At 46.7% G+C, this 25,527-nt stretch overlaps 1 protein-coding gene across 2 annotated transcripts; it reads left to right on the top strand.

Moving 5' to 3' along the window:
- LOC119698879 (calpain-2 catalytic subunit) lies at positions 1-25,417 on the top strand. 2 transcript variants are annotated; one of them, XM_038131591.1, is made up of 21 exons: positions 1-264; positions 972-1,041; positions 7,544-7,662; positions 8,045-8,178; positions 9,101-9,269; positions 11,141-11,224; positions 12,988-13,073; positions 13,718-13,792; positions 14,410-14,570; positions 15,043-15,212; positions 15,829-15,840; positions 17,353-17,564; positions 18,343-18,379; positions 18,990-19,055; positions 19,974-20,031; positions 20,978-21,042; positions 22,170-22,238; positions 22,567-22,645; positions 22,878-22,994; positions 23,427-23,485; positions 24,087-25,417. In XM_038131591.1, exons 1-21 carry the CDS (start codon positions 28-30, stop codon positions 24,108-24,110), a joined length of 2,103 nt encoding a protein of 700 aa, XP_037987519.1. In that variant the 5' UTR covers positions 1-27; the 3' UTR covers positions 24,111-25,417. The 2 variants fall into 2 exon arrangements, with proteins under 2 accessions (XP_037987519.1, XP_037987520.1); XM_038131592.1 differs by lacking the exons at positions 1-264; positions 972-1,041 and adding an exon at positions 6,685-7,306.
- Positions 25,418-25,527: the final 110 nt, after the last annotated feature.

Here is a 25,527-nt window from a genome sequence, read left to right as displayed (position 1 = left end):
CCGAGCCGGGGCGGGGCGGTGGCAGCGATGGCGGGGATGGCGGAGGCGCTGGCCAAGGAGCGGGCGGCGGCGGCGGGCTCGGGGCGGCACGACCGCGCTGTGCCCTACCTGGGGCAGCGCTTCGGGGCTCTGCGGCAGGAGTGCCTGCAGGAGGGGCGGCTCTTCCAGGACCCCTCCTTCCCCGCCGGCCCCGCCGCCCTCGGCTACCGGGAGCTGGGGCCCCGCTCGCACAAGACACAGGGCGTCGTCTGGCGCAGACCCACGGTAGGGCGGCGGGGGAATGGGGGGATCCTCGGTAGCATCGTTGCACGGTGTCACCCGGCTTCCTCCTTCCCCCAGCCCCTAAATTTGGGTGGGTTGAACCGTGCCGGGGTGGCTGGTCGGGGCGCGGTGCGAGCTCTGTCCCCTGCGGATGCTCCGGGCACCGGGGGCTCCCCTTTGCTCCGGGGACAGGCTGGCAGCGGGACTTGCTGTGCCTTCCCAAACAAGTGAGAAAAGTCGTCGTTTTGCTCTCCATGCAGAGCTCTCCGTGTGGACAGATCGCTTTGGGTAGCGCTTGGGGCTGTCTCTTCCCGTAACTCTTTCGGTCAGCAGAGCCCTGAGTTGAGCGCCGTGCGGTTTATTCCCGAAGCAGCCGTGGGGGCCGAGGGGCCAGGTGGACTCCCGGGTGCCTCCAGGCACTTCTGAAAGACCTTGGTGTGGTCAGTGGCGGGGAGGTAATGGCAGAGCAGTGTGTGCACGTGTGTGAAAGTGCAGCGCACATCCTGTGGAGTGAGCTGGCTGCACACCGGCTGCGCTCACCAGTGCGGTTCTCACTGTGCTTGTTGTGTCTGGTGCCCGCACCCGTTCCTGCCCTGCTCCATCTCTGCTCACCCGCTGTGGTCATTGGTTTGGGTAATTTGCTGCGAGCGTGGCCCTGTTCCCTGCCCCACCTGCAGCTAGGTGTAATTCCAGGCTTGTTTTGTTGCCAGGAGCTGTGTTCCAGCCCCCAGTTCATAGCCGGCGGAGCCACTCGCACCGACATCTGCCAAGGGGCCTTAGGTAAGGTGGGGCACGAAGCTGAGCTTTCTGTGCAGGTGCTGCCCCAGGGCACCACGGTTCACACACCGTATAAATACCTCCTTTTGCATCCTCCCACCTCCGTTCATTTCAAATCAGACCTTTCTCACCTTTCCTTGCCATTTGCGGCTGGGGAGCGTGTGTGTGGTTACTGAGCACAGCCTCTCTGCAGGCACCAAGCAGGGGTGGCACACACCTGATGGCTTCTCTGGTGGTTTCCTGATGGCTTTTCTGGTCATGGCCAGCTCCTTTCATGTCCACATCCATATCCATGTGCCTGAGAGCAGCCTGACTCATTTCTGCCTTTAACAGTCTGCTTGGAAGAGCAGCTGTGTGCATAGCAGGACTTCTCTTTCCCCAGGGGGAGAGAGTTCTGCTGGGCAGGAGGAACCTCCTGAAACCTGGGGAGATGCTGCAGAGAGAAAACAAGTTGTACGGGGGATTCCCTGCTGGTGGCCAGCTCTTGAGGAAGACAAAGCTGGGGTGTTTCAGGAGGGATGGGCCAGCCTGTGAGCCCTCTGCTTTTGCCAAGGCTTCTGCTGAGTTTGTGCAATGGCAGCTCCTTGGTGGGGCTCTCCAGGGAAGCTCTGGGAGCTGCAGGGAGGTGCCAGGGGACAGTGGGGAGCAGATGGCTTAGCTTGGCTGTGAGTGCACAGCTATCCCAGTCTGGAAGCCTCTCTCCTGCCTTGCCTGGAAGGAAGGGTTTTAGGTGGAGGATGTCTGCAGAAATATGAGGAGAAGAAATAAAGTGAAGTGAAAGCAGTAGTGAGCTCCTACTCCATAGCTGTAGTGAGGGGTTTGGATTAGACAGACAGTGTGGCTGAGGGAAAGCTCTCCTGTAGGAAACGTGACTAATACGAGCTGTGCTGTGCTGCTGCACTTGGCAAAGGAACCAAATTCTGTCTGTTTGCTTTCAAATACTCACCACACAGCGACTTCTTTGCTTCTAGTCCCACTGCTGCTATTTGCGGGTTCACGTCCAAAAATGGAACGGGCAGAGAAGATTATATTTTGTGCTTATGTTTTCATTCAGAAAAATATGGTTTTTAGGTTAGTGCTTTGACAATCAGGTGCAATTTGTATAAAAAATCCATGACAGCAAAACCAGGTAGATTAAGAACTTGGTTCTGCTCATGCCCCAGTATCATCAGTGGTGTGTGTTGGGCTCTGCTGTGCCTTGGCTTGTGGGTTGTTGCCATGTCACCAGCTTCCTTCCTGTGCTCTCTCCACCCCAATACCATGGCTCCCACCAGGACTGCTTTGGCATGAAGCATGTCCCAGTGCTTAAACACACGTGCCAGACATCTGTTATCTCTTTTTGTTGTGAAACTTTCTGGGAAGAAGTTCTTCAAATTGAAATTAAAGTTTAATGCCATTTCAACATCTGGCATTTCTGTAGAGATGCTGGTTTCTGGAATCACTTAGTTGCTTTCTGCCTTCTGCTTTTCCAGCTTTTCTCTGCAGATGCTGTGGCAGCAAGGGCATGGGAATGAAAGATCTGAAGTTTCATTTTCAAGTTGTGAAATTGCTGTTGCTAATACCAAGCTCTGTTTTAAATTGATGAAAGCATTTGCTGCCCAAGTGGTCTTTGGAGCAGTCAGATGTTCTCGTGGGGTTGTATGGTCTCACCAGAGGATATGGAGTGACTCACAGCTGGTATTTTTGTATTTTTGTACTCCTGACTGAATCTGAATCAGAGGTTGTTTGGTGCTCTTGTTTGTATCTCCTCTTTCACTGTCACTAAGTACTGCAATGACTGTCCTGGCTGTCTTCTCGTGAATCTGGGCAGGATTTTGGTCTTGTGTGACAATTGCTGATTGAAAATTAGATGTTTTTGATCTTACCTCTGTATAGCCACTGAGTTGCTAGGAGCCTGGATGGAATCTCTGCTCTTTTACACAATGAGGCTGGCAGATGCACTGTACAAATGTTTTTGATTTGTTGTTTGTTTTTTTTTTTTCTTTTTTCCACTGCCTTATCTGACACCAGCATTTGATTGATAAATTTGCTTAAGCTTACATTTACTTGAGCTTTGAATTTACTTTGAATGTTCATGTCCCATCACATTTCAGGATGTTCCAGAGAAGATTGCACTGGAAGATGTCAGGTGCTTTTGGAAGCCTGTACTTTTTATTATGCTGCTTCTTTTCTCCAGGAATCTTTTGTAGTCTCATTTATCCCCCAAAAGGTTTGATCAAAAAGCAGCAGACCTGTGCCCATGGGGAGTTTCACTGCTGTTGCTGAGCCCTTCAGAACATCTGGGAGTACTGCAGGGACAGATGGGGCATCCAGAGCACACAGACCCGGCACATCTGCATGGCAGCTTCTTGGCAGTGAATATGTAACCAAACAGCTCAGCCCATGAGCAGGGTTTCTTTCAGATCAGGAGTCTTTGGCCAGGTGCATAAATCTGTTTCATTGCTTTTGACCTGGCCTATAAGAAACTGTGATCCAAGTAAGGCATAGCTGATCATCAGTGCAGAAAAAGTTCTCCAGACACCAAAGTTCTGCCCCTTGGAATTTGGATTATCCTTTATTCTGGCCTTGTGAGGTTTTCTTGGTTTTGTTCTGTTGTTGTTGGGTTTTGTTGTTGTTTTTGGTTTTTTTTTCCCTTAGGAGAAACTTTTGAGGGAGAGTATTTGGAGTTGGTTTTGCAGTATCAGATCTGCAAAGTCAGTGGTGGTGTTTGGCTCCAAATGGCAGCACAGGGGATGTGGTGACTCATTACAGCTGAGGGGAGGTTCCAAAGCCAGAGAAGCCTGGTTCACCCTTAGCCACCTTTTTTTGGAGCGGATGTCACCATGGTATCACAACACTGGGGTGTAAACAGCACAGGATCTCCCAGCTGCTGTTTGGATGCAGGTGTCTCCTCCTCACGTAGCAAAGGTGTGAAAAAGTAACAAATTGAACAGGTTGAATTTCCAAAATCAGACCAGATTTTCTCATGCTGACAGCCACTCCAGTGCCAGTGGGTTGCCACAGCCTCATGTTTGTAACCAGAAAAACTTCTGGAGTGCTGTGGGATTAATATAAATCCATTCAGTAGCAGTTCATCTAAGACTCCTTTAAAATTATGATGAATCTGTGATTGGAAGAATGTACATTTTCCCTTTTACCCCATACTCTTACATGAGCTGTGCAGGGACCAGAGGAGCTCCCTTTTGCTTACAGCCCTTCAGGCATTTGATGGGTGTGTTTTGTTTGCCTTTTTTTTTTTTCCAGATTGGCTAATTGTAAGCCCTTAGGGCTATTTATGCTTGTCTTGAAATTACTTTTTTTTTTTTTTTCTAATCTTCTTAGAGCTGGAGATAAAGTAAATGCAGAGATGGGTATATGGAAATTATAAGTAAAACACTAAAAGCAGGAGAAAGTAAGCATGACAGGACAAAAAATAGCACTTCTTGTTAACATGTGTTATAGATAAACTCACAGCCTGAGAATATTCCTTTTTCTGATAACCCTGTTCTGCCTTCTGTTCATTTACAAAAACTATTTATGATGAATGTAGCCTTGCTAACACTCCTTTCAGGCTCTAAGCCACCTGCCTGTCAGCCTCTCCTTGGACTTTCCTTCCCTATCAAAGGAAAATCACTGGCAAGAACCTTGCAGAAGCACCAGTTCTGGAAGTTCAGACTATTTGGTAAAGACCCTGCTCAAGCTTGCTTAGTGCTAAAACTCCAGGTGTAACCACAAGATCTGTTCTCTTTCAGAGTCTGAATTATCAGGTGGGCTTTCAGTGGTGGCTGTTCACAAAGGCAGAGGTGATATCCTGGCTGTTGGGCACTTTTAAGTGTGGAAACCAAAGGATGTCTTCCACATATGCTGCAGCTGCCTTTAAACCTCAGGACCTTGCCCAGAGTTGTCAGAGTTAAGATTTGGGTTTGAATCCAAATTCTTGTTAGAAACCAGTATAAAGTTCAACAGAGATTTTTACAACAGACTGTATTTTTAGTCTGCCTTGATGAGACAGCTGGAAAGTGAAGGAAATTCTTTATAAATTCTGCTTGTGGGCGTGGAGCTCCTCTGGAGGGTGTTTTCCTTGAATTTCCTTGCTTCTTACCTCCAGGGGAAGCATGACTCAAAGATGTGTTACAGCACTGAAGTGTATGTTCACCATCTGGAGGCCTGATCAGCTTCTTGACCAAGCCCTCCTGAGCTGCTGTGGCCATTTGAGTTTTTCCTTTGCTCTTCCTGTGCTGCTCCCTGCCTGCCCAGCCCCTGCCCTGGGTAGGGACTAGGAATACTAATATTTCTTGGGAAGAATGGTGTGACAGCTGCCCTCTGAGCCAGACTCTTTCCTCCTGGCCCTGCCTTTCCCAGCTTTGCAGTAGGTGGTGCTGCCTCTGGATGTAGCTCCCAGGGAGGAGGGTCTCAGCTCCTTGGAGGAGGCTGTGAGAGGAGTCCCCACTTGGCAGGGCCAGGTGGGTGTGCTGTGACAGAGTAGAGAGGAGAATTTCATCATTGCTTCAAAGTCTGTCACAGGAGAATAGCAAGGTGACTTTCCTGTTGGAAAACCTCTCTGCTCTCTGCCATGCTGATTTTTCCATTGCAGTACAAGCAGCCAGAGGCAGGGCTGAAGGGGAAGTTTCATGTTCAGTTCTTCCCCTCCAGGTTGCGAAGCAGTGTAAGCACCTTAGGTTTTGAAATTATTCATTATTATTATTATTATTATTATTATTATTATTATTATTATTATTATTATTATTATTATCATTATTATTATTGTTGTTGTTGTTGTTGTTGTTATTATTTTGCATTTTCACCTCTTCCACCTTCCCTGAGATGTGAAAAGATGTGTGGGACAGGTGTATTCCTCAGAGCTGCTGCTGGGGGTCAGCTGTGCCAAGCCAGGGCAGCCTGGAACGAGCTGCAGGTTGTCCGTGCTCCTGCTGGTGTTGCCTGAGCAGTGATGGATTTGGGCCCCTCCAGGGCTGCTCTAGAGTTCGTTCACCCTGAGATTTTGTCCCATTTGGATCCCAGCTTCTCACCCATAAGCTTTTGAGCCTTTTCCCATGGGAGAGAGGTGGGTGTGTAGGGACTGCTGCTTGCTGACAACTGTGGCAGGTTCGCACCTGGAAGCTGCAGTCCTGCAGGGCTCTCCTGTGGGATCTCATGTGCAATACTGAGTGCCCTCTCTTCACAAAGCAGATCTGGGGATGGTAACAAGGAGTTTTGTGTCAGGCTGTGGCAGTCAGGGCATCATCTTGTGGTATCCACATTCTCTGAACAGAGAGAGACATAATTCTCTCTCCCAGGGTTTTTCCTGAGGAAGGCAGCATAGAGGGAGAAGAGAAAACAATTCTTGTCTATACTTGCTGCTCCTGTTGTTTGGCACATGTGGAATGTGTCATGGAGATTGTTTACCCAAAGTGATTTGTCAATTGGACCCTGGTGAGGGTTTGGATTGAGTGGCCAGTTGGGTCAAAGCTGTGTCGTGACTGTCTGGAGACAGTCACGGGTTTTCCTGTAGTCTCTCTTTAATTTAGTACAGTATTAGTGTAATATAATATAGCTTAATACAGCATTTGTTCAGCCTTCTGAAATCATGGAGTCAGAGCACATTATTCACCACGTTGGGGGCCCCCTGAATCCGTATTATCTGGCTCTGTAAGTCTCTGACCAATGGGCTGCAGGAGGCCTGTGGCTGAGCAGAGAGGTGACTGCTCTGGGAAAGTAAAACTGGGCTCTGAAAAGAATTCCAGAAAGTAGAGGTGTGATGTTTATAGAGCTGAGGTCTCTTCCTCCCTCTGCGTGGCAGGAGATGGTGTGGAAAAACACTGTCCAGGCAGCCTGTGGTGGGCAGGGCTGGTGGCTCCATCCCAGGCAGGATGGGGAGGTGTGTGGGGCTGGGAAACAGAGCCTGCCTTCAGGCCTTTCCTGGCTCTCTGGTGACTGTGCTGGGGACCAGACATGGGACTAAACAGAGAGGCCTGGAGCAAGAGCCTCTGGAGATGTGTGAGGTGAAAGGAGCTCCTGTTTGCAGGGAGGCTGGCAAGAGACCTTAAAGGCAGCTTGCCTGCAGCACAGGTCTCTGGATAGCAAGGAACGTGTTTATTAAACGTGGAGAAGGGAAAAGAATGCAACCCATGCCTGAGAAAACACCGCTGAGGAGAAATTGCAGCCCTAAGTACCTGTGTGTGCCCACAGGCTCTTTGCCTTTTCTCTGCGCTGCTTCCTATCATACAGGCACCCCATTGAATATTAAGTTTTCTTTCAAACAGTGCCAGAATGGCTGATCACCGTGCTGGTAGGTCAGAAAAAGCCTGCTTTCACTTCTTTTTTTTTTATGACTTTAGTCTTGAGGAAACACTTGCCTGGATCTGGAGGGTATTTGATCTGTCTCAGAGATAAAGTGATGGGAGGGATCATCCTATCCCAGCTGAGGGAATTATTGGTTATAATGCACAATCCTGATGTAGTGCAAAAAACTAAAGTTTGAATAATGAATGCTGTCTGTTTTTTTATTTTCCTTTTCTTTTTACAGGAGACTGTTGGCTCTTGGCAGCCATTGCTTCTCTCACCCTGAATGAAGAAATTCTGGCCCGTGTTGTTCCCAAAGACCAGAGCTTCCAGGATAAATATGCAGGAATTTTCCACTTCCAGGTATGTGGAAAACAGCCTTTTCCTCTTAGTGCTGTTGGGCAGGAGCCAATGTGGCTGGCTGTGTATCCATGTGTGATGTTTCCTGGCATGGCTTTGTGGGATGTCAAAAAGCCCAGACAGAAAAAAGGAGACATCTAAAAAGGGTGGTGGAAGGAACAAGGCCGTTAATCCAAGATCTGGGAGCAGGGGCTGCCTTTGTGGTCCTTCCTCCCTGAGGAAGGCTATGTGAATGTGTGCATCCCTGAACAGGGTGGCTGGGACATGGGGATTGTTTTATCGGGGATTGCTTTTCCCCAGGGAAATCGACGTTCAAAGACAAATATGCTGGTGATGGGATGGTGATCATCCATCAGCATGGATGTTTGTGCTCTCTTTCCCTCAGTTCTGGCAGTATGGGGAGTGGGTGGACGTGGTGGTGGACGACAGGCTGCCCACCAAGAACGGGGAGCTGCTCTTCGTGCACTCGGCGGAGGGCAGCGAGTTCTGGAGCGCGCTGCTGGAGAAGGCCTACGCCAAGTGAGTCAGGGGCCAGGCTTCCCCCCCACTCACATCCCCCACAGCGTCCCCACCTGCATGCTTACTGTGCATTCAGAGTGTCAGTCTGCTTTTTAGCCTTTGCAGCTTCTGGGGTACCCCAGTAATGGCTCTCTTCTGGGGTGTCCCACAATGGTTCCCTTGGTACGGCTTTGTTGACAGATGCCTGAGACCAGGAGCCAAAAGCATTGGGTTTGTTGCTAGCCAAGAAAAGCAGCTCTTGCATCTCGTGGCGAGGCTGTTCCTGGAGCAGCCTTCTGTCACCAGGGCCTGGGAAGTTCCATTTCATGTGCTCTATGCACCTCTGAGGGCTTGGCAGCTGCCAGTGCTTCAGTGTGCAAAGCACATCAGTCCACGTGCCCAGGCCTGTGTTCAGTGCTCATATCTGAATCTCCATTTTTGGGTTGGCCAGAGAGGAGTTCTATCCTCTAACTCTACTGTTTTGAATTGACTTAAAATTTTTACATCTGCTGAAGTTCAGACCCACAACTGTTAAGGGGATTTAAAGACTGTGGAACTAGAGAGGCAAATTCTTTCGTCTTAATTTTTTTTTAATATATTATTTTTCCTTCAGATAGTGTTCATGATTCCTGTCATTGATATGACTGAACCTGCAAGGTGTAGGCATGCTTGTTTAATAGTTTATGCTGGGTTTTCCAAGTGCAGAGGTCTAAGAAGCAAAGCTGAATGGAGGGGCACGTTTGAAGCTGCTGTAACGCTCCTGAAAGCAGAAATGCTGTGACAGCTGGCACATTGAGTGCCTCTGCTGAAGGAAGGGCAGAACAGGGAGCTTGCTGGTTGTGTGTGTGAGAGAAGAAGAGAACAGGGAGCCTGCTGGTTGTGTGTGTGAGAGAAGAAGAGAACAGGGAGCCTGATGGTTGTGTCTGTCCCCCATTTTGCGCAGGCTGAATGGCTCATATGAGTCCCTCTCTGGTGGCACCACCACAGAAGGCTTCGAGGACTTCACCGGCGGCATTGCAGAATGGTATGAGCTGCAGAAGCCACCCCCCAACCTCTTCAAGATCATTCAGAAGGCACTCCAGAAAGGCTCTCTCCTTGGCTGCTCCATTGATGTGAGTTAGCAGGTTTCTTTCTGGGTTCCTGCTGTGCACACAGGCTGGGGGTGGAGCTGTGCTGCACCTGCAGGAGCTGCACACAGCACTGCCAGTCCCCTCTGCCTGTGGTTCCTTGCTCTGCCTTGTGCCTGAAGAATTTGACCCACAGATGTGACTCAGACATGTGCTCTCCATGGGGGTTAGGCTGAAACTAAACTTCATTAGTTCATGTAGGAAGTTCATTCCCTCCCTTGTGCTTCTTCCATGAGACCTTCTGCTGCGTGGTAGGTTGAAGGTGATGAATCACACAGGGAACTTGTCAGGGGTCCTGATGGGCACCTGTGTTCCTAAGAAAGCCTGGCAGCAGGATGGCACAGGCTGAGAGAGCTGCTGCTAATGGCTCCTGCAGTCAGGTGCTCAGAGGTGACAATGTCCATCCTTGCTGCAGCCTTTTTGTCGCACAAGTTGTACCTATAATGTTCCCAAAAAATCTGGGCTCTGCTCTTGAAGCAGAGAGGCTCGGACTGTTGCCAGACCTTTAAAAGGTTTTATGGGAAGACACGTTGTCAGCAGCTGGACCCACATGGGAAAGAAAAGAGGAGTTTTGGCCCTGCCTTCAAGGATTCAGCATTGCTTTTAGCCTTGCTGAAATGAGTCTAAGTATTGTTATTGTGGTAATCGCCCTCCTCCCAAATGAGATTGCATCTTAGTTATGTCAAAAGGGAAGGTAAATTGTTTACAAAAACTCCATTCATAACATAAATGTAAATGTTTCCTCCCATTTTTCAAGTTAAATCAGAGTCCCAGGAGAGGGAAGCTTCACAGCAGGAAAAGTGCTTGGTTAATGTCAATTTGACTTCATGGTATTTTCAAGGTCTGTTTTACCCATTTGCATTTAGATAAGAATCTGACATCTGGATTTTTGCCCTAGACTTATACAAATCTCTTGGGTGGATGGGGGGAGAGTGAATATATTACGTTGTTGATAAGTGCTGCCACTTTCTGTAGTGTAAATTAACTGTTGCTGAGTTTATCCTTTGAAAAAAATAAAAAGCTTGTAAAATCTTTCCTTCTCTTCTGTAAGAGAAATAGGGACACAGAGATTAAGCATTAAGTGGAGAGTGTGCTGTTGGGCAGTAATTGACAGCAGGAATCCTGCCCGCTCCATCCAATCCTCTCTGTTGGTTTAAGCTCCAAATGTGCTTGTTTAGAGGTCACACACTTCTGAAATGGTGGAAAGACAGTGACAGTCTCATGTTTCATAGGTGCTTAAACACTCACTGTCTGGCAAGAAGTGACTTTTCTCTGCAGTGTTTAAAAGCCAGACAGCCCAAGCAGTGGCTCTGAAAAATTGAGAGGGATGTGACCCCAGGTACAGATGGCATCCAAAGTTCAGCCTCTTCCCTTGCTGCCCTGCAGGGCAGATCCCAGGGTTGCAAGGGCTGGGGAAAGGGAGGGGAACCTCCCACCCTGCTTTGGAGCTGCAGGGGGTGTTTTGACCCTGAAATTTGCTGGAGCTGGCTGCGATCCTCTTTTTCTCCTGGTCCCTTGAGAATATGGAGTTTATGGTGTGCGTCCCCTTTGGAGATGCACAAGAGTGGCTGCAACACCCCGAGTGTTTTGGAGCCAGGAGGGAACTTTGCTGCAGTTCCAGGCTTCTGGTGTGCACCCCATGCCACAAGCACGGCAAACTCCCTGCGGTCCCAGCACCACCACACGTGCTGCTGTCCCCTCTCCCTGCTCCGTCACACTTGTGGCTTTTGTGCAGCAGCTAAACCACTCCTGCAGCCTCCCAGCAAGATGACAGCTCTGTTGGAGGGGGAAGCTTTGTTCTGCTGGATCCCCTGCCCCATGGGAAGCTGCAATCACTGATGTCCTTTGCCCTCCAGATCAGCAGTGCTGCAGAAACAGAAGCAGTCACTTCCCAGAAGCTGGTGAAGGGACACGCGTACTCGGTCACCGGGGCAGAGGAGGTAAGCGTGCCACCCCAAGCTGCAGCAGGTTCTGTGTGTGGCAACCACAAACCCATCTCCAACACTGCAAATTCCTCAGTGTCACCCATTTTGCTGAATTGGGTTTTGAGCCTCTTCTTTCTGGAGGAGTGCTTCATTAGTTGGTATGTTTTGGATAAACACAGATTTGCCTTCTTGGGTGCTTGACCAAAAACAAAACCCCTCTAATTCCACAAGCATGGCTATTTCCCACTGAGCAGGGTGGTGGGCAGCTCTGTGCAGAAGGCATGCTACCTTCTGCTGGTGACCAGGGCCTTCAGTTCATCTCTGTACAGCAGGCACACTTTTTTTACCTTAGAAGCACAGCAAGAAGTGTCCTGAGGAAAAAAAAAAAACCAAAAAAAAACCAAAACAAAAAAACAAAAAACCACATGTATTATTGTCCCTGAAGTGCCTGCTGAACAGGGTAGGGTGCCCTGATGAAGGAAGGAATGATGAATCTGACTCCATGTTCTCAGAAGGCTAATTTATCATTTTAAGATACTATATTATATTAAAGAATACTAAACTATACTATACTAAAGAATACAGAAAGGATACTTACAGAATGCTAAAAAGATAATAATGAAAACTCGTGACTCTTTCCAGAGTCCCGACACAGCTTGGCCCCAATTGGCCAATGAGTCAAAACAACTCAACCAGAATCCAATGAAACAATCACCTGTGGGTAAACAATCTCCAAACACATTCCACATGAGCAAAACAGAGGAGAACCAAATGAGAAAAGAATTGGTTTCCTTTTTCTCTGAGGTTTCTCTGCTTCCCAGGAGAAAAATCCTGGGCAAAGGAATTTTTCAGAGAATGTGAATGCCACAGAACAGCACCTTTCAGCAGGGCTTGGTGTTCAAGCACAAGGGGCCTGCCCAAGAGCAGGTGACTGGTGAAGGCAAGACAAAAGAAAGGAAGCAGGTCATGGCATCCTTCCATGTGTGCAGTGGGTTTTTTCTTAGTTCTCTGGTAATTGTTTCTGAAATACTTTTGGAAAGCTCAGGGTGAGGTGTAGAGAGCTGCTGACATGCTGTGCTGGTTTGTGGGTGTGCATTTGGTCTTCCTCTCACAGCAAAAGCAGGGAAGAGGGAGTTTGTTCACCTTAGTTCACAAGTGGGAATGATTTAGCCAGGCTGCTCCTTTGGAGATCTGTGCAGACCCTGTAAGGATATTTCACCTGGGGTGTCATCTCTGGACTGCAGAGACCTGCAGATGACAAGAGGAGGGGCTGAGGCTGCTGCTCTGTGGGGCATTGGTGTGGTCAGAGGGGTTATGCCCAGTCTGAGTGTCCTGGCTCTTATAACAGGCTCCTCTAACATACAAGCAGGGGGGTAAAAAGGCATTTGAATGTGAAGAGACAATTTATACCTAAGTGATGACTTTAAGAAATATCTCTGTACCTGCTGTTTTGGCTTTTGTATAGCAGTTTTACATTCCCTTTTTGCTTGTAAGCCTATTAAAAGTGATTTTTTTAGCAGCACAAATCAGACATTTTTGTTTTCACGGGCTTTGGTTTGTGCATGCTGTAAAACTTCTCTGGACAAGCCTGGCTGTGTGAAGCTCGCTCAGAATCAGTTGGGCTTTTGTCTTTTGGACCAAATGTGTGCATGTTGTCATGCCTAGCACCGAGATTCTTGCTCTGTCAGGTTTTTACTGGAGAGGATGCAGGAGGGAGGGAGGGAGGGAATGTGGTGCTGCGTGCCTGGTGACTCTCCATCCACTTCTGATCCCATCAGGTGAACTTCCGAGGAACCGTGCAGAAGCTGATCAGAATCCGAAATCCCTGGGGAGAAGTGGAGTGGACTGGGAAATGGAATGACAAGTGAGTCAGTGGCTTCCTTGTTGCCAGCAGCCCTTTAATGCAGGGGTGCAGTCTTGTTTCTGTGCTCTTCTGTCTGTTCCCTTCCTGAAATTCCTCTCTAAGTCCTGTCTGGGTGTGGTGTTCACATGGAACTGTTTCAGAGAGAAGCATCCCCTCGCTGTCATCTCCCTGGTAGCCATCACAGGATGTGGTGCCTTTCATGCAAATTCCAGCCTTTGTGTAAGATGCAGTGATTTGGTTGGTGAATCCTAGAAAGCTCCCTGTAGTTTCTGCATGTTTAACAGCCTGGATTCAGTGGTGAGCTCCTGAAAGCTCACTTTCTAAAAGGGCTTGAAAAATCCATTTCTGCTGTTAGCCATGAAAGCTGGAGTTTACTCACTTCTGTGGCTGGGCAGTTTTTATTCTGACTCTTCGTTTTTCTGTCTCAGTCCAGACATTGCACTTTCTAAAAAGAACACTCTGTTTCTCATTCTTACCTTGGATATTTGAAAAGTAAGGTATTTTATGTGCCAGGTGCCTCTATTTTTAATTCTGCAGTGATCTGAGAATTCTGGAACTGCTGAAAGTTAGATTTTGTGCCAGAACAGCCCCATTAAAGTTTCACCTTTCCCATGGGCTGTAGTTGATGTGGGGCTCTTTTCCAGCTGCCCAAACTGGAGTGGTGTTGACCCTGAGGTGCGGGAGCGACTGACCAGAAGACACGAGGATGGGGAATTTTGGTGAGTGTCACATTCCAGCAGAAGGGAATTGTTGTATTTGTGGGGTGCCCCGTGGCAGGAAGGAATGATGCATCTGATTCCATGTTCTCAGAAGGCTAATTTATTATTTTATGATACTATATTATATGAATGAATACTAAACTATACTAAAGGATACAGACAGAATGCTAAAGAGATAATAATGAAAACTCGTGACTCTTTCCAGAGTCCCAACACAAGGACTGGCACTGATTGGTCATTAAGTCAAAACAAGTCACAGCAGAGTCCAATGACACAATCACCTGTTGGTAAACAATCTCCAAACACATTCCAAAGCAGCAAAACACAGGAGAAGCAAATCAGATAATTACTGTTTTCATTTTTCTGAGGCTTCTCAGCTTCCCAGGAGAAAAATCCTGGGCAAGAGATTTTTCAGAAAATACGATGGTGACAGGGAATGTCACCTGCTCTGCTTTTATTCATGCAAAGCAACCTCTCCCAGTTTGCTCTCCAAGAGGAGTGTGCAAATTCACCCAAACCTTAGTGCTAAACCACAGTGACAGGGAAGGAGGACGGACCAGGTGGTGGGATGGAAAACCCTCCTGAGGAGAGGTTGCCAGTGACGTTTCCTCACACAGGATGGCGTTCAACGACTTCCTGAGGCATTACTCCCGCCTGGAGATCTGCAACCTGACTCCAGACACCCTGGCAAGTGACAGGTACAAAAAGTGGAGCCTGCAGAAGCTGGATGGCAACTGGAGGCGAGGAGCCACTGCAGGGGGCTGCAGGAACTACCCAAGTAAGAAAAACTGGAAACCTTTTACTTGCCCATCCTAGTGGACACTGATAACCACAGAGGTGCATGACTGGACTGACTGGGAACCAATTCCAGGGACAGATGGATCAGCCACAGGGAGGGAAGGCTTGGGGCTGCCTCCAGGTCACACAAAGTGACCAGAAACTGCAGCTCTTGGCAGGGCAGGACAGGTTGTACTTTCTTTGGGAGCTTCTGGGAGATGGTTTGGGATGGCTTATGGTATGTCAGACTAACCTCCAAAAAGTGTGGCTGTCTGGGAAATGTGGCTCCCTGATGGAGGTCTGTTGTGGTTGTAAAGGCTGGGGTGAGGGTGGGCAGGGCAGTGCATTGGTTTTCTCTTCTATCAGCTGATTTTGGCAGTCAGAGTCACATCTGTCACACCTGACATGTTTAAATATCATCACTGATGCTATCAAAGAAGCCTCTGAGTAGTTTGCTTAAATCCACTTTCCAGACACATTCTGGACAAATCCTCAGTATTTAATCAAGCTGGAGGAAGAAGATGAGGACCCTGATGATCCTGAGGGGGGCTGCACTTTCCTCATTGGGCTGATCCAGAAGCACCGTCGGAGGCAGAGGAAGATGGGCGAGGACATGCACACCATCGGCTTTGCCATTTACGAGGCAAGGAAGGCTGGCAGGGCTTGGGAGGAAAAGGGGAAATCACTGCCCCCATAAACGGGGTAGTGCAGTTCCCATGCTGGGCTTTCCATCAAAACTCAGATGGGTTGAGTTGGACATCAGCTGCAGCAAGGAGGCTGTAAAGAAACAAAAAGCTGCATCATGCTTGCTTAGCCCCTGTCTCCTTTCCTGCTGATGGAAAGGCAGAGAGCCAGGAGTGAGAAAGAGGAGATGGGGAGAAATAGTAGAGAAATTGAGCCTACAATAAAAATCTTGGTGGGCTGCAGGGAGGAGATTCAGCAGGAAGCCACAACCAGCCTGGCTGTGGCTGTGGCTGTACCAGGCTGTGCCCACCCTGCCCCAGGTGAGCCTCACCTGCCTCAGGGATGGAGCTGGGAGCTGAGCCAGCACTTGGCCTTGGGTGATGTGGGCTCAACACCTACCTTCCTCTCAAGCCAAGTCTTTTCTTCTTTTGTTTGTTTTTTTTTTGGTTGTTTTTGGTTTTTTTGGGGTTTTTTTGTTTGTTTTCCCAAGAATGTGGATGTCCTTGCTAAGTAATGGTGAAAAGAAGATGGAGATACCATTCAACAAGCAAATAACTCTCCTTTTCTCCCTGCAGGTGCCCCCAGAGGTATGTGCCATGGGTTGGTGGTCGAGGTGCAGAGTTGGGGCTCAGTGGCTGGTGGGAAGAAGAGGTTCAGAGGATCCTACTTCATTGCAGGACAACATGACTGCACAGTCTACAGTTAGAGGCCATTGATTCTGGAAGGGGCCTTGAGCCCACCTTGCATTTTTAGAGTGTCCTGTAGTGGGATAAGAGTGTTCAGTGCTGCAAAAACTCCCCAAAGCAACCGTTCTGTGGCTCTCCTCCCAGCCCAGCCCCACACTTGCTCCCCCAGAGCACAGCTGCTTTTTCCAGGTTGGCACAGAGTTCATCTTTGACTCATGAATAATATTCCAAGGAGGTGTTTATATGCATTTCCCTAAGCATCACCACCTCTTTTGGTTTCTGTCTATTTCTACCTGCAGGCAGCTAATAGTACACCCTGGGGGTCACAGAGGGGTGGCAATGCAACAATGCCTCTGAGCTGTTGCTCCTCAGAGGAAGGAGTGAGGTTCAGCAAAACCTCTGGGTAACCCCACTACTGGTTTTGCTGTCCCTTTGAGGGTCTGTGTGAAACAGCTGGAGCATCCTGTGGCTCCTGAGGCTGTGCCCAAACCAGTGGCTTTTATGTAAAGTATGGTTTCATCAGGAAAAGAAATGGTGCTACTGGTTAATTAAATTTCTTATGTACTTTTTTAATGCTTTAGCAGTATTGTCACTCATCCTAGTTGTCCAAATATTCCATTCCCATAAGAAAACTGATTGTGACTCTTCTTTCCCCCAGAAGGTGGAATTTTATCTCCCACTATGCAGCAGGTCAGACAGGTTTTTAAAATTCTTTCTTCATTCTTAAAAATCTGGGAGGACAGGAAGGAGGAGGTTTCTGAAAGATGCACATTCCTGAAGCTGGTTTCTAGAGATGAAGCAGCCCACCTGTAAGACTCTGCAAAAGCAGTTCATTCTGGAAGATCACAGAATTGTGGAATGGTTTGGGTTGGAAGGGACCTTAAAGATCACCCACTTCCAACCCTCTGCCATGGGCAGGGACACCTTTCACTAGATGTTTCCCTCCAAATATGATTTTATTTTATTATTTTGTTGTTTTATTTTTTATTCTTGGAGCCCTCCATGAGTGGGCTCTGCTCTGAAGGCAGCCTGACCTGGGAGGCAGAGCTGAGCTGCAGGTGGCACCAGCTCTGGGGACCAGAGGGACATGGCTCATGTGCCATCTCAATTTAAAGAAAAATGATTGGTGGAAGAATGTGCCCAGTGTCTTCAGCCACCCATCATCATCTGCAAAACCAAAAGCATGACCTGAATGATTTATTGCAACGATCTGCAAAATACATTTGCAGCCACATCTCCGGAGTCCCTCTCCCTTTCTCTTCTTTTTCAGTTCTGTCAAGCTGACATGTTTTTTGTTTTCTTTTCCCCAGACATAGCTGACAGACATATCTATGATATTTTAAATTTGTAAACGTGAACACATGCAGACTGCCGTGGGTTCTTTTTTTTCTCCCTTTCTTTGCTTTTCCTAAGTTTTCTGGCCAGACAAATGTTCATCTGAGCAAAAACTTCTTCCTGACCAACAAAGCCCGGGAAAAATCCAATACCTTCATCAACCTCCGGGAGGTGCTGAACCGCTTCAAGCTCCCTGCAGGAGAATACATCATCGTGCCCTCCACCTTTGAACCCGACAAGAATGGAGACTTCTGCCTCAGAGTCTTCTCTGAAAAAAATGCAAACTCCACGTGGGTAGCTTTTGGTGACCATATTACAGCAGTGGGCACATGGGGGAGATGATGGTGATGATGATGATTATTATTATTGATAATGTTATTATTTATATTTCTAATTTTAATTTTTTTATTGCTTTTGTTATCCCAGTTACTGTTTAATTAAAATTAAAAGGCTTAGACATGTCACCTCTTAAAGAGCAGCTGGGCTAGAGCCTGAGGAAGGGGTGTGGAGTCTTTTGGATTGAGTTGCCCTGATTCAAAGCAAGCAGAAACCTTCCTCTGTGCTGTAATATTTTGCTGCATATTCCTGCAGCAGTGGGAAACCCGGAGTGTTTGTTGTGTGAGGCCACATTCAGCTTTTGATGGGAGTTCTTGGGTACCATCTGTAGGTCTGTTGCTCCGTCAGCATGTTGCACATCAGAATTACTTTGGGCTCTCACTTTTTTTTGCTGTTTTAAAGAAGAAATGACTAGACAAAGTTTGATTTGTACCCAAGAACCTGGTCCTGTGCTAAGTGGGAGAAAAAAAAGACCCAAAGAGTTATGTGAGCCCCAAAATCCTGTCTGTGGCACTAAAATTTGTAGTGTCTTTTCAGACTCTTTTTGCCATAGCTGGCAAAATACAGCTTTTTTTGTGCTGTGCTGTGTCCACAGATGATTAATCCAGTAATTTTTGAATGCTCATTGTTATTTCCATATTTTAAAGAACCTCTCTTTAACTGAAGCTTGAAGGAAAAGCATCATAAACATGACTTGTTTTGGTTTTAATATTGATTTCTTTCTCTTTCTAGGGTGATAGATGATGAAATTGAAGGCAATTTTGATGAGGTACATCAAATGAAGTGTTTTCAATTGAGATAATTTTGTTGTAAGGGGGGGTTGGAGTGCCTGTTCCCTGTGCAGGGTGATGTTTTCTGAAGGCACGATCAAGAAATGTTGTCCCACTATGGGAAAATGGGAAAAGATCTTTCAATATCCATTATCTAGGTGTAAAGCAAATGAAAATATCATCAGGAATGTAATGGAAACAAGTGTTGTCCTTCATCTAGAACATCCTCAAGAGTTGACTGGGGACACAGGAAATTCCTTTTGTTCTCCAGGACTCCAGGAGTGCAGCTTTCAGCAGCAGGGCTCTTTCTGCATGTAATGCTGTTTCCAGGAGTAACTAGTGGCTCACCATATGTTTAGTCTTGCTGGAGCTGGGGATGCTTTGCCTGCTAATGCAGCTACCCCATGTGTAGTGGGTGTTCCTTCCAGCATTTACAATGCCAGTATTTTGAGGTGCCCCTGAAAATAAAACTGAATAAAATCATAGTAAAAACTACTTTGTACCTTCAACCTTGCCAGCTGAATTTTTTCCTAAGGGCAAGGAAATGCATTAAGTCTTTCTCAGGCAGAAACTTTCCCCCTTTTGACATTCTCTGTTTCTGTCTTTTAGACTGAGATCAGTGAAGATGACATCGAACCCAGCTTTAAAAAGCTTTTTGGGCAGCTAGCAGGAAATGTGAGTGGTTTTTTTCTGGTAATATCTTACTGGCATCCTGGTGAGTGGGTGTCACATTCCCATTCTCTGAAAAAAATCCCTTCGCCCAGGATTTTTCTCCTGGGAAGCTGAAAAGCCTCAGAGAAAAAGGAAACCAATTCTTTTCTCATTTGCTTCTCCTGTGTTGGGCTCACATGGAATGTGTTTGGAGATTGTCTACCCACAGGTGATTGTTTCATTGGATTCTGGTGTGAGTTGTTTTCACTCAATGGCCAATTGGGGCCAAGCTGTGTTGGGATTCTGGAAAGAGTCACGAGTTTTCATTATTATCTTTTTAGCATTGTATAAGTATCCTTTCTGTATCCTTAGTATAGTTTAGTTTAGTATTCTTTAATATATTCTAGTATCATAAAATAATAAATTAGCCTTCTGAGAGCATGGAGTCAGATGCATCATTCCTTCCTGCCATGGGGCACCCCACAAATACAATAAGTGGGTAAGAGAGATGCCTCCCCCAGGACAGAGTTTAGTTCTTGTGCAGTGTCAGCTCTCAAGTGTGAGCACAATTGTGCATCCCAGAACCTGTGCATTCACTCACCTGCTCCCACAGAGGATTTCTGGGCGCTCCTGGTGAACAATCTCTGCTCCTTTTGAACTGTGGGCTTGACTTTTATCTCTGCAGGGCCCAAATTCTGTCCTTGGGCAGAGCATATGGCTGGGCTGGGCTTCTCCCCAGGCTGCTCTTGCCTCGGGCACCTCTTGCTGCTGGGTGTGCTGATCTCTGGGAATGGGAGGTGGGGAGAGCATCCCACTTGCTTCCATTCAAGGGAGCAGAACTCAAAGGGCTGTTAGAAATTGGCCAGCTTGCCCAAAGGAATCGGAGGCTGCAGATGGTGTCTGCAGCTCAGGGTGGAACATTTGTTTTCCTCTTTTCCACAGGATGCAGAGATCTCTGCCTTCGAACTGCGCAGCATCTTGAATAAAATCCTGGCGAAACGTGAGTGCCTTCCTCCACCAGCAGCTTCAGATGCCACCAGCAGATTTCCACAGTGGCCATGGGAGCACAGAGGGCACTGCTGCCCTGGGCAGGGTCAGAGCCTGGGCTCTGCCCCAGACTTGCTGCTTGGCTCTCCATGTGGCCACGACCATGAGCTCTCTCTGCTGCTTCAGGGGGCTGCAGAAACGCTGGGGCTGTGCCAGCCCAGAAGGTGTCTCACAAGATGTGTGCTTTGGCAGGGTACAGATGGGTGTCTTTTATGCCAGCATCTGCCACTGGGAATTGGCTGCCAGGAGGATGGATGGATTTGAATAATCCATGATAATAATCAAGAGAGATATTGCTGCTGTTGTAGTATTGAACCACCCAGGAGTGATTCAAGCAGTAGCCCAGCCAATGGTCTGGAGAGTCCCTAAGGAGGAGGAGAAACTTTGGGCTTCTGTTTCTGTGAAGAGATTCCTAGCTTGGCTCTGCATTATTTTCCTTCCCCCTAAACAGTGCTCAAGAAACAAGTGTTTGGAGAAATAAGTGAGTCTTTAATTTGCAAAGTGAAATCTCATCAGGTGGTCAGGGCTGTGGTGTATGTCTGTGTGCAGCAGCCAGTAACCAGCAATGGGCTGTTGCTGGCTACCAAACTTGGCTTCATGTTCAGCCTTTCATGAAGCCACCTCCTGCTGACCTTCATAAGCTGCAAGTCCACGTTGTCCTCAGAGGTCCACTTTGCAGGCAGACAGTAAGAGCAGGAAAGCTTTTTTCTCTGTCTCTTGCTCCTGCAGCACGCCTACAGACCAGACTACTCAGCCTGTTTGCTTGAGGACACATCCCAGCTCAAAGGATGGCACCACTGGAAGCAAATTAAAGCTGCTTGGAGAGCTCATGAGCTATATAGGAAGGTGCTGTGGTACAGCATGCAGTGTTAATCCTGTCTTTTGCTCTTTCTTTACAGGCCAAGATATTAAATCTGATGGCTTTAGTATTGAGACATGCAAAATAATGGTTGACCTGTTAGATGTATCCTTTAAAGCTCTTCCTAGATGACATTCCCCTTCCTGTGCTGAAGCAGGCCAGCTGCCTCTGCTCCCTGGTGGGTCCATCCTGGTGTACTTATGGTTCCTGAGGTGGAGAAGATTGCTTTACCCTGATTCCCCTGGGAAAGCTACTCCCTTGTCATTGTTGTTCACACGTGTGTTATCCCAGGCAGTGGGAAAATCCATTATCAAACAAAGTCTGCTTGGAAGCCTTCCCAGTTGTTGGGTGTTCTGGTTTAGCTGGGGACAAAGTGATGTTTGTGCTGGGAGAAGGCTCTCAGCATGGTGAGGGTGGCCTTGGCTGTGGGGTTGTTTGACCTCTCTGTAGTTTGGCTGGAGTTGGTAAGAGCATCACAAAGCCAAGAGGACTTGGCAAATGGAAAATGAGGGACACAAATACAGTGTTTTGTTTTGACATGCCATACAGGAAGCAGAGAGTATGCAGGATTTTAGGAGCTTTTACTCCTAAGATACAGGCAAAAGTGTAGGATGAAGGATCAGGTCTAAGAATAGTTGTGTTCAGCTTCTCTGTGCAGTGGGAGTTGAATTGCAGCGTTGGAAAAAGGGAAAATTACCAGCACAAGGTGATACTTTTCTATAATTTGGTGTCAAATACAGCAGTCCATGGGCACTCCATGGCAGGTTTTGGGAGTAGTGCCATGACCAGGTTCTTTTGTTAGCTGTTTGCTCAAGAGCTGAAGGTCTCCAAATAGCAGGCTTGGCTGTGGCTTTTCCTGTTTCTAAACCAGACCCAGGACTTGTGCTCCAGTAACTGCAGGTGTTGAACCCACTGTGCAGAACAAAATTGAATCATCCTGGCTAGTTTATACTTGTAGTGGACAGAGACTTGCAGCAGGGGTGCAGAAAGAGCTTGTGAACTGATGATGATTTAAATTAAAAATCTTAACGATTTAGAAGGATAGCTTGCACAACAATTTTGTATTCAACAGGATGAGTCCTGGAGAGAGGACGAGTCTTTCAGAGAGGACTTGAATCCCTCTTCTGTTTGCAATTTTTTTTAAGTCATAACTGCCCATGCAAGTAAACCCAGCAGAAAGAGAGGAAACCCCTTTTTCTTCCCTCTGAAGAAACTTCCTTAACTCAGAGAAGAACGATGGGAGTGGCAAACTGGGACTGAAGGAGTTCCACACCCTCTGGACAAAGATTCAGAAATACCAGGTAAGACACAACCCCTCTGGGAGAACAGTCACACCTAGAAGTGGCTGTAGACTGATTTGTGCCATACAATGTGCACAGTCACCCTTCCCAGAGCAGGGACTGTGTGTCTGTAGTCCCCCAGGTTTTGTCTTTATCTGCTCTGGCTACTGCATTACAAAACTTACTTTTTAAAGCCACTTTTAGAAGAAATGGATGTAAGTACCAAGTCCTTCAGATCAATGTTGCAAAGTGCTTTAATGCTGCATTTCAAAATGTTTCACTTCTGCCAGAAGCCAAGCCATGCTCCGCATTACTGTCAAGGTTTCCCTTTGGGTTTTGTGTTTTGCAGAAAATTTACAGAGAAATTGATGTGGATCGTTCGGGTACCATGAACTCATATGAGATGAGGAGGGCACTGGAAACAGCAGGTATTTATACTGATCTGTCTCTTCCTAGGATTCAGTCAGTTTCAAGCAGGGTTGAGAGGTGCTCGGAGCCATACAGTCCCATCTTAACTTACTGAATTTTGGGCACTCTGGAGCTTTCCCCTCCTGCCACTACGCAGGATCGGGCATTTCATTTTGCATCTGTGTTTACTCTTTGGAAATAGTCTTTAATAGTCTTTAAGAGTCTTTTAAATGCTTGGCATTGTATTTCCAGGGTTCAAACTGAACTGCCAGTTACATCAGGTCATCGTGGCTCGTTTTGCTGATGAAGATCTCGTCATTGACTTTGATAACTTCGTGCGCTGTTTGATTCGGCTCGAAACCTTGTTCAGTGAGTGCACCCTCAGTAACCAGACAGGCTCTGCTGCCTTGTGATTCCAGCAGGAAAACTGTCCAGGCAGAACTGTCCAGAAGCCCAGGATAAGGTGCTCAGACAAAGTCAAGCCTGAGATATTAATCTGGCTTCTCCTAGATCCACGAATCAGTCTTTTAGGCCAGGCTGCTGAACCACGGCCGGTCTTCTCTGCAAACAACTCTTATGTTGATTAAAAAAACTAAAACATACCAGACAGCAATTACAAATGTTCAGTCTTGCTCCTGCACAATGACTTTGGAGTGGCCCTTTCTGATTTGGGGTGTGGGCCACTGTCAAGTTTTAGATTCTGGGATTAAATTCCTTATTGATCCTGAAGCACAATGAAAGGGAAGAGTTTCAAATTAGTTCCTGTATTAACCCTTGTCTGTCATCTCTCTCCAACCACAGAAATGTTTAGAAAACTGGATACTGAGAAAAGTGGGACAATTGAATTGAACCTTGTTAATGTAAGTTCATTTAGTTCTAGAACATGTTTTTATTTTTATTTTTGGGGGAAAATGGGGGGGGAATTCTGACTGAGGATGGCTGGTTATAAGTACTCACATTTGTGCTGGATTTATCTACCTTGTGTATTCATAAGCAGTATGAGAGAGGTTACCTTTTAAAAATGTACCTACATCACAACATATTCTCCAACAGACACAGTTACTTGCACCTTTACCCATTTGCTGGCAGTAATTTTGGCTTCTTCCCTGCTTTTTCTGTCAACAGACCAAAATGTAGGTGCAGTTCTGTAGGCAAGACTGACGGTCTTGCTCATGTCTGCTTCTTTCTGCCTTTCATGTGTGCCCTGTAGAAAGGACTAAGTTTGGAGAAAAGTACCCTCCTACGTATGTTTGACTTGCTTATTACCTGAACATAACTTATTTCTGAACCTGAGAATCCCAAAACTCTGATTTAAGTGAAATATAAATTTAAATCGCTCAGGAAAGATCCTAAAATTACTTCTGTAACAACAGGCTGACTATATGCTAGAAATGCAACTATGCATGATTGCTACACGTCTTTTTACTAAATTTAACCTTGTTTTCCTCTCTCTTGTTACAGTGGCTGTGCTACACTGTCATTTGAGCCACTGGCAGCAGCCTGAGACCTCAACAAGAGCGTGGTCAGGTGAAGATAATCAAGCTACATACAAGTAATATGCAAACATGAATGTGCCTTAACTTACACAGAGCAAGCAGATTTTGCATGCAATTGGAAGAAGAAAAGCATTCTACTTCCACAGAAGAACCTGCAACCTCATTTTTATGGGTCTGACAGTCTGTGCCTACTATCATACAGCCTCTGGACAAAGGATTTAATTTAGCATCAATCCTCAGTCCAAGTTTTGAAAACACTGCTTTGCTAATATCTTTGTATTTAAGGCATTTTACAGGACTTCAGGAAGAAAAGCTCATTATAGCTTGACAATCTGGTTTTAAAATGTGCTTTCTGAACAACATCCTGCATATCTGAAATTAGTAAAGAGATAGTAATGAATATCTAAACACCTGTACTCAGAGATAGGGGCTCCAAGCCCCAGCACTATCCTAGTTAAATATTCTTTAAAGAATTTGAGTAGCAAGTACATCTTTGACCAAAGTGAGCATTGATGTGCCTGGAGCAGAAGGCTGTTGGCAACAAGATTTTTCCAAGAGAAAGCCCATGCTTTCAGGTGGAATCTTGACTTCCGATATCTTATTTATCTGCCTTTGCAATGCAAGAGAGTATTTAAAAAAAGAAAATGTAGAAATAAAGTTTGCCAGACTGGTATTTCTGCTGAAAATAAGCACTTTTTGGTTTGTTTTTTCTTTTTCTTAGAGATAGATCATCACAGTGCATATGCAAAGCCTTTTGCTTTCAGGCACAGAAGCTGCTGCCCTTTAAAGGGGAAAACCAGCATGCTGGAGCTGATTGTGGATGTGTGGCAGTTAATGAAACATTAGATAGGCTGATACTTTTAAAGATTAATGCCTGAACAGCCAAAAGTTTCTAAGATAGATAACTGATACTATACACCCCACACTCAAGACTGTTGAAATCAGAGGCTGTGACCATGAGCCAATTGCTGCTGCCTTTAGTTTCCCTACCTGAGGAACTGTGGGGAAATTTCTTCCTCAGAAACTATTTCTTCCTTATGGGCACCTTTTCACAAAGCAGTAGGATTTACCTAGTAGGAAAACAGGAGCCTGCAGGGTGAGGCACTTTCTAAATACCCTTAAGGAATTGTTTGCTCCTCTGTTAAGTACTGCTCAGTATCAAATTATTGCCAAATAGAGAGATAGAAAGGATAGCTCTATAGGAAAGGTTTTATTTGGAAAACACCTGTACCAAGTTGGGTTTTTTCCTTTAGTGTGTCCCTTAGATTTGAAGGTTAACAATGTGTCACTGACAGATTCAGCTCAATTTTAAATGCAGAAAAACTACCTCGAATGGATGGGGGAGGAGGGGTTCAGTTAAATACAAAAAGTAGCTGGAAGGTAGTGTAAATGTAGAACAGCAGTGT

This window comes from Motacilla alba, chromosome 3, assembly GCF_015832195.1.
Source record: "Motacilla alba alba isolate MOTALB_02 chromosome 3, Motacilla_alba_V1.0_pri, whole genome shotgun sequence".
Classification (NCBI taxonomy): Eukaryota; Metazoa; Chordata; class Aves; order Passeriformes; family Motacillidae; genus Motacilla; species Motacilla alba.
Note: the sequence above shows the minus strand (reverse complement) of the source record. Positions and strands in the feature narration are given on the sequence as shown.

Excerpts from the sequence above, each read along its gene's own strand:
- LOC119698879 (XM_038131591.1), top strand. The coding sequence starts at position 28 with ATGGCGGGGATGGCGGAGGCGCTGGCCAAGGAGCGGGCGGCGGCGGCG. Across the intron at positions 13,074-13,717 it reads ACTGGGAAATGGAATGACAA|CTGCCCAAACTGGAGTGGTG; the intron begins GTGAGTCAGTGG and ends GCTCTTTTCCAG. Across the intron at positions 20,032-20,977 it reads GAATAAAATCCTGGCGAAAC|GCCAAGATATTAAATCTGAT; the intron begins GTGAGTGCCTTC and ends CTTTCTTTACAG.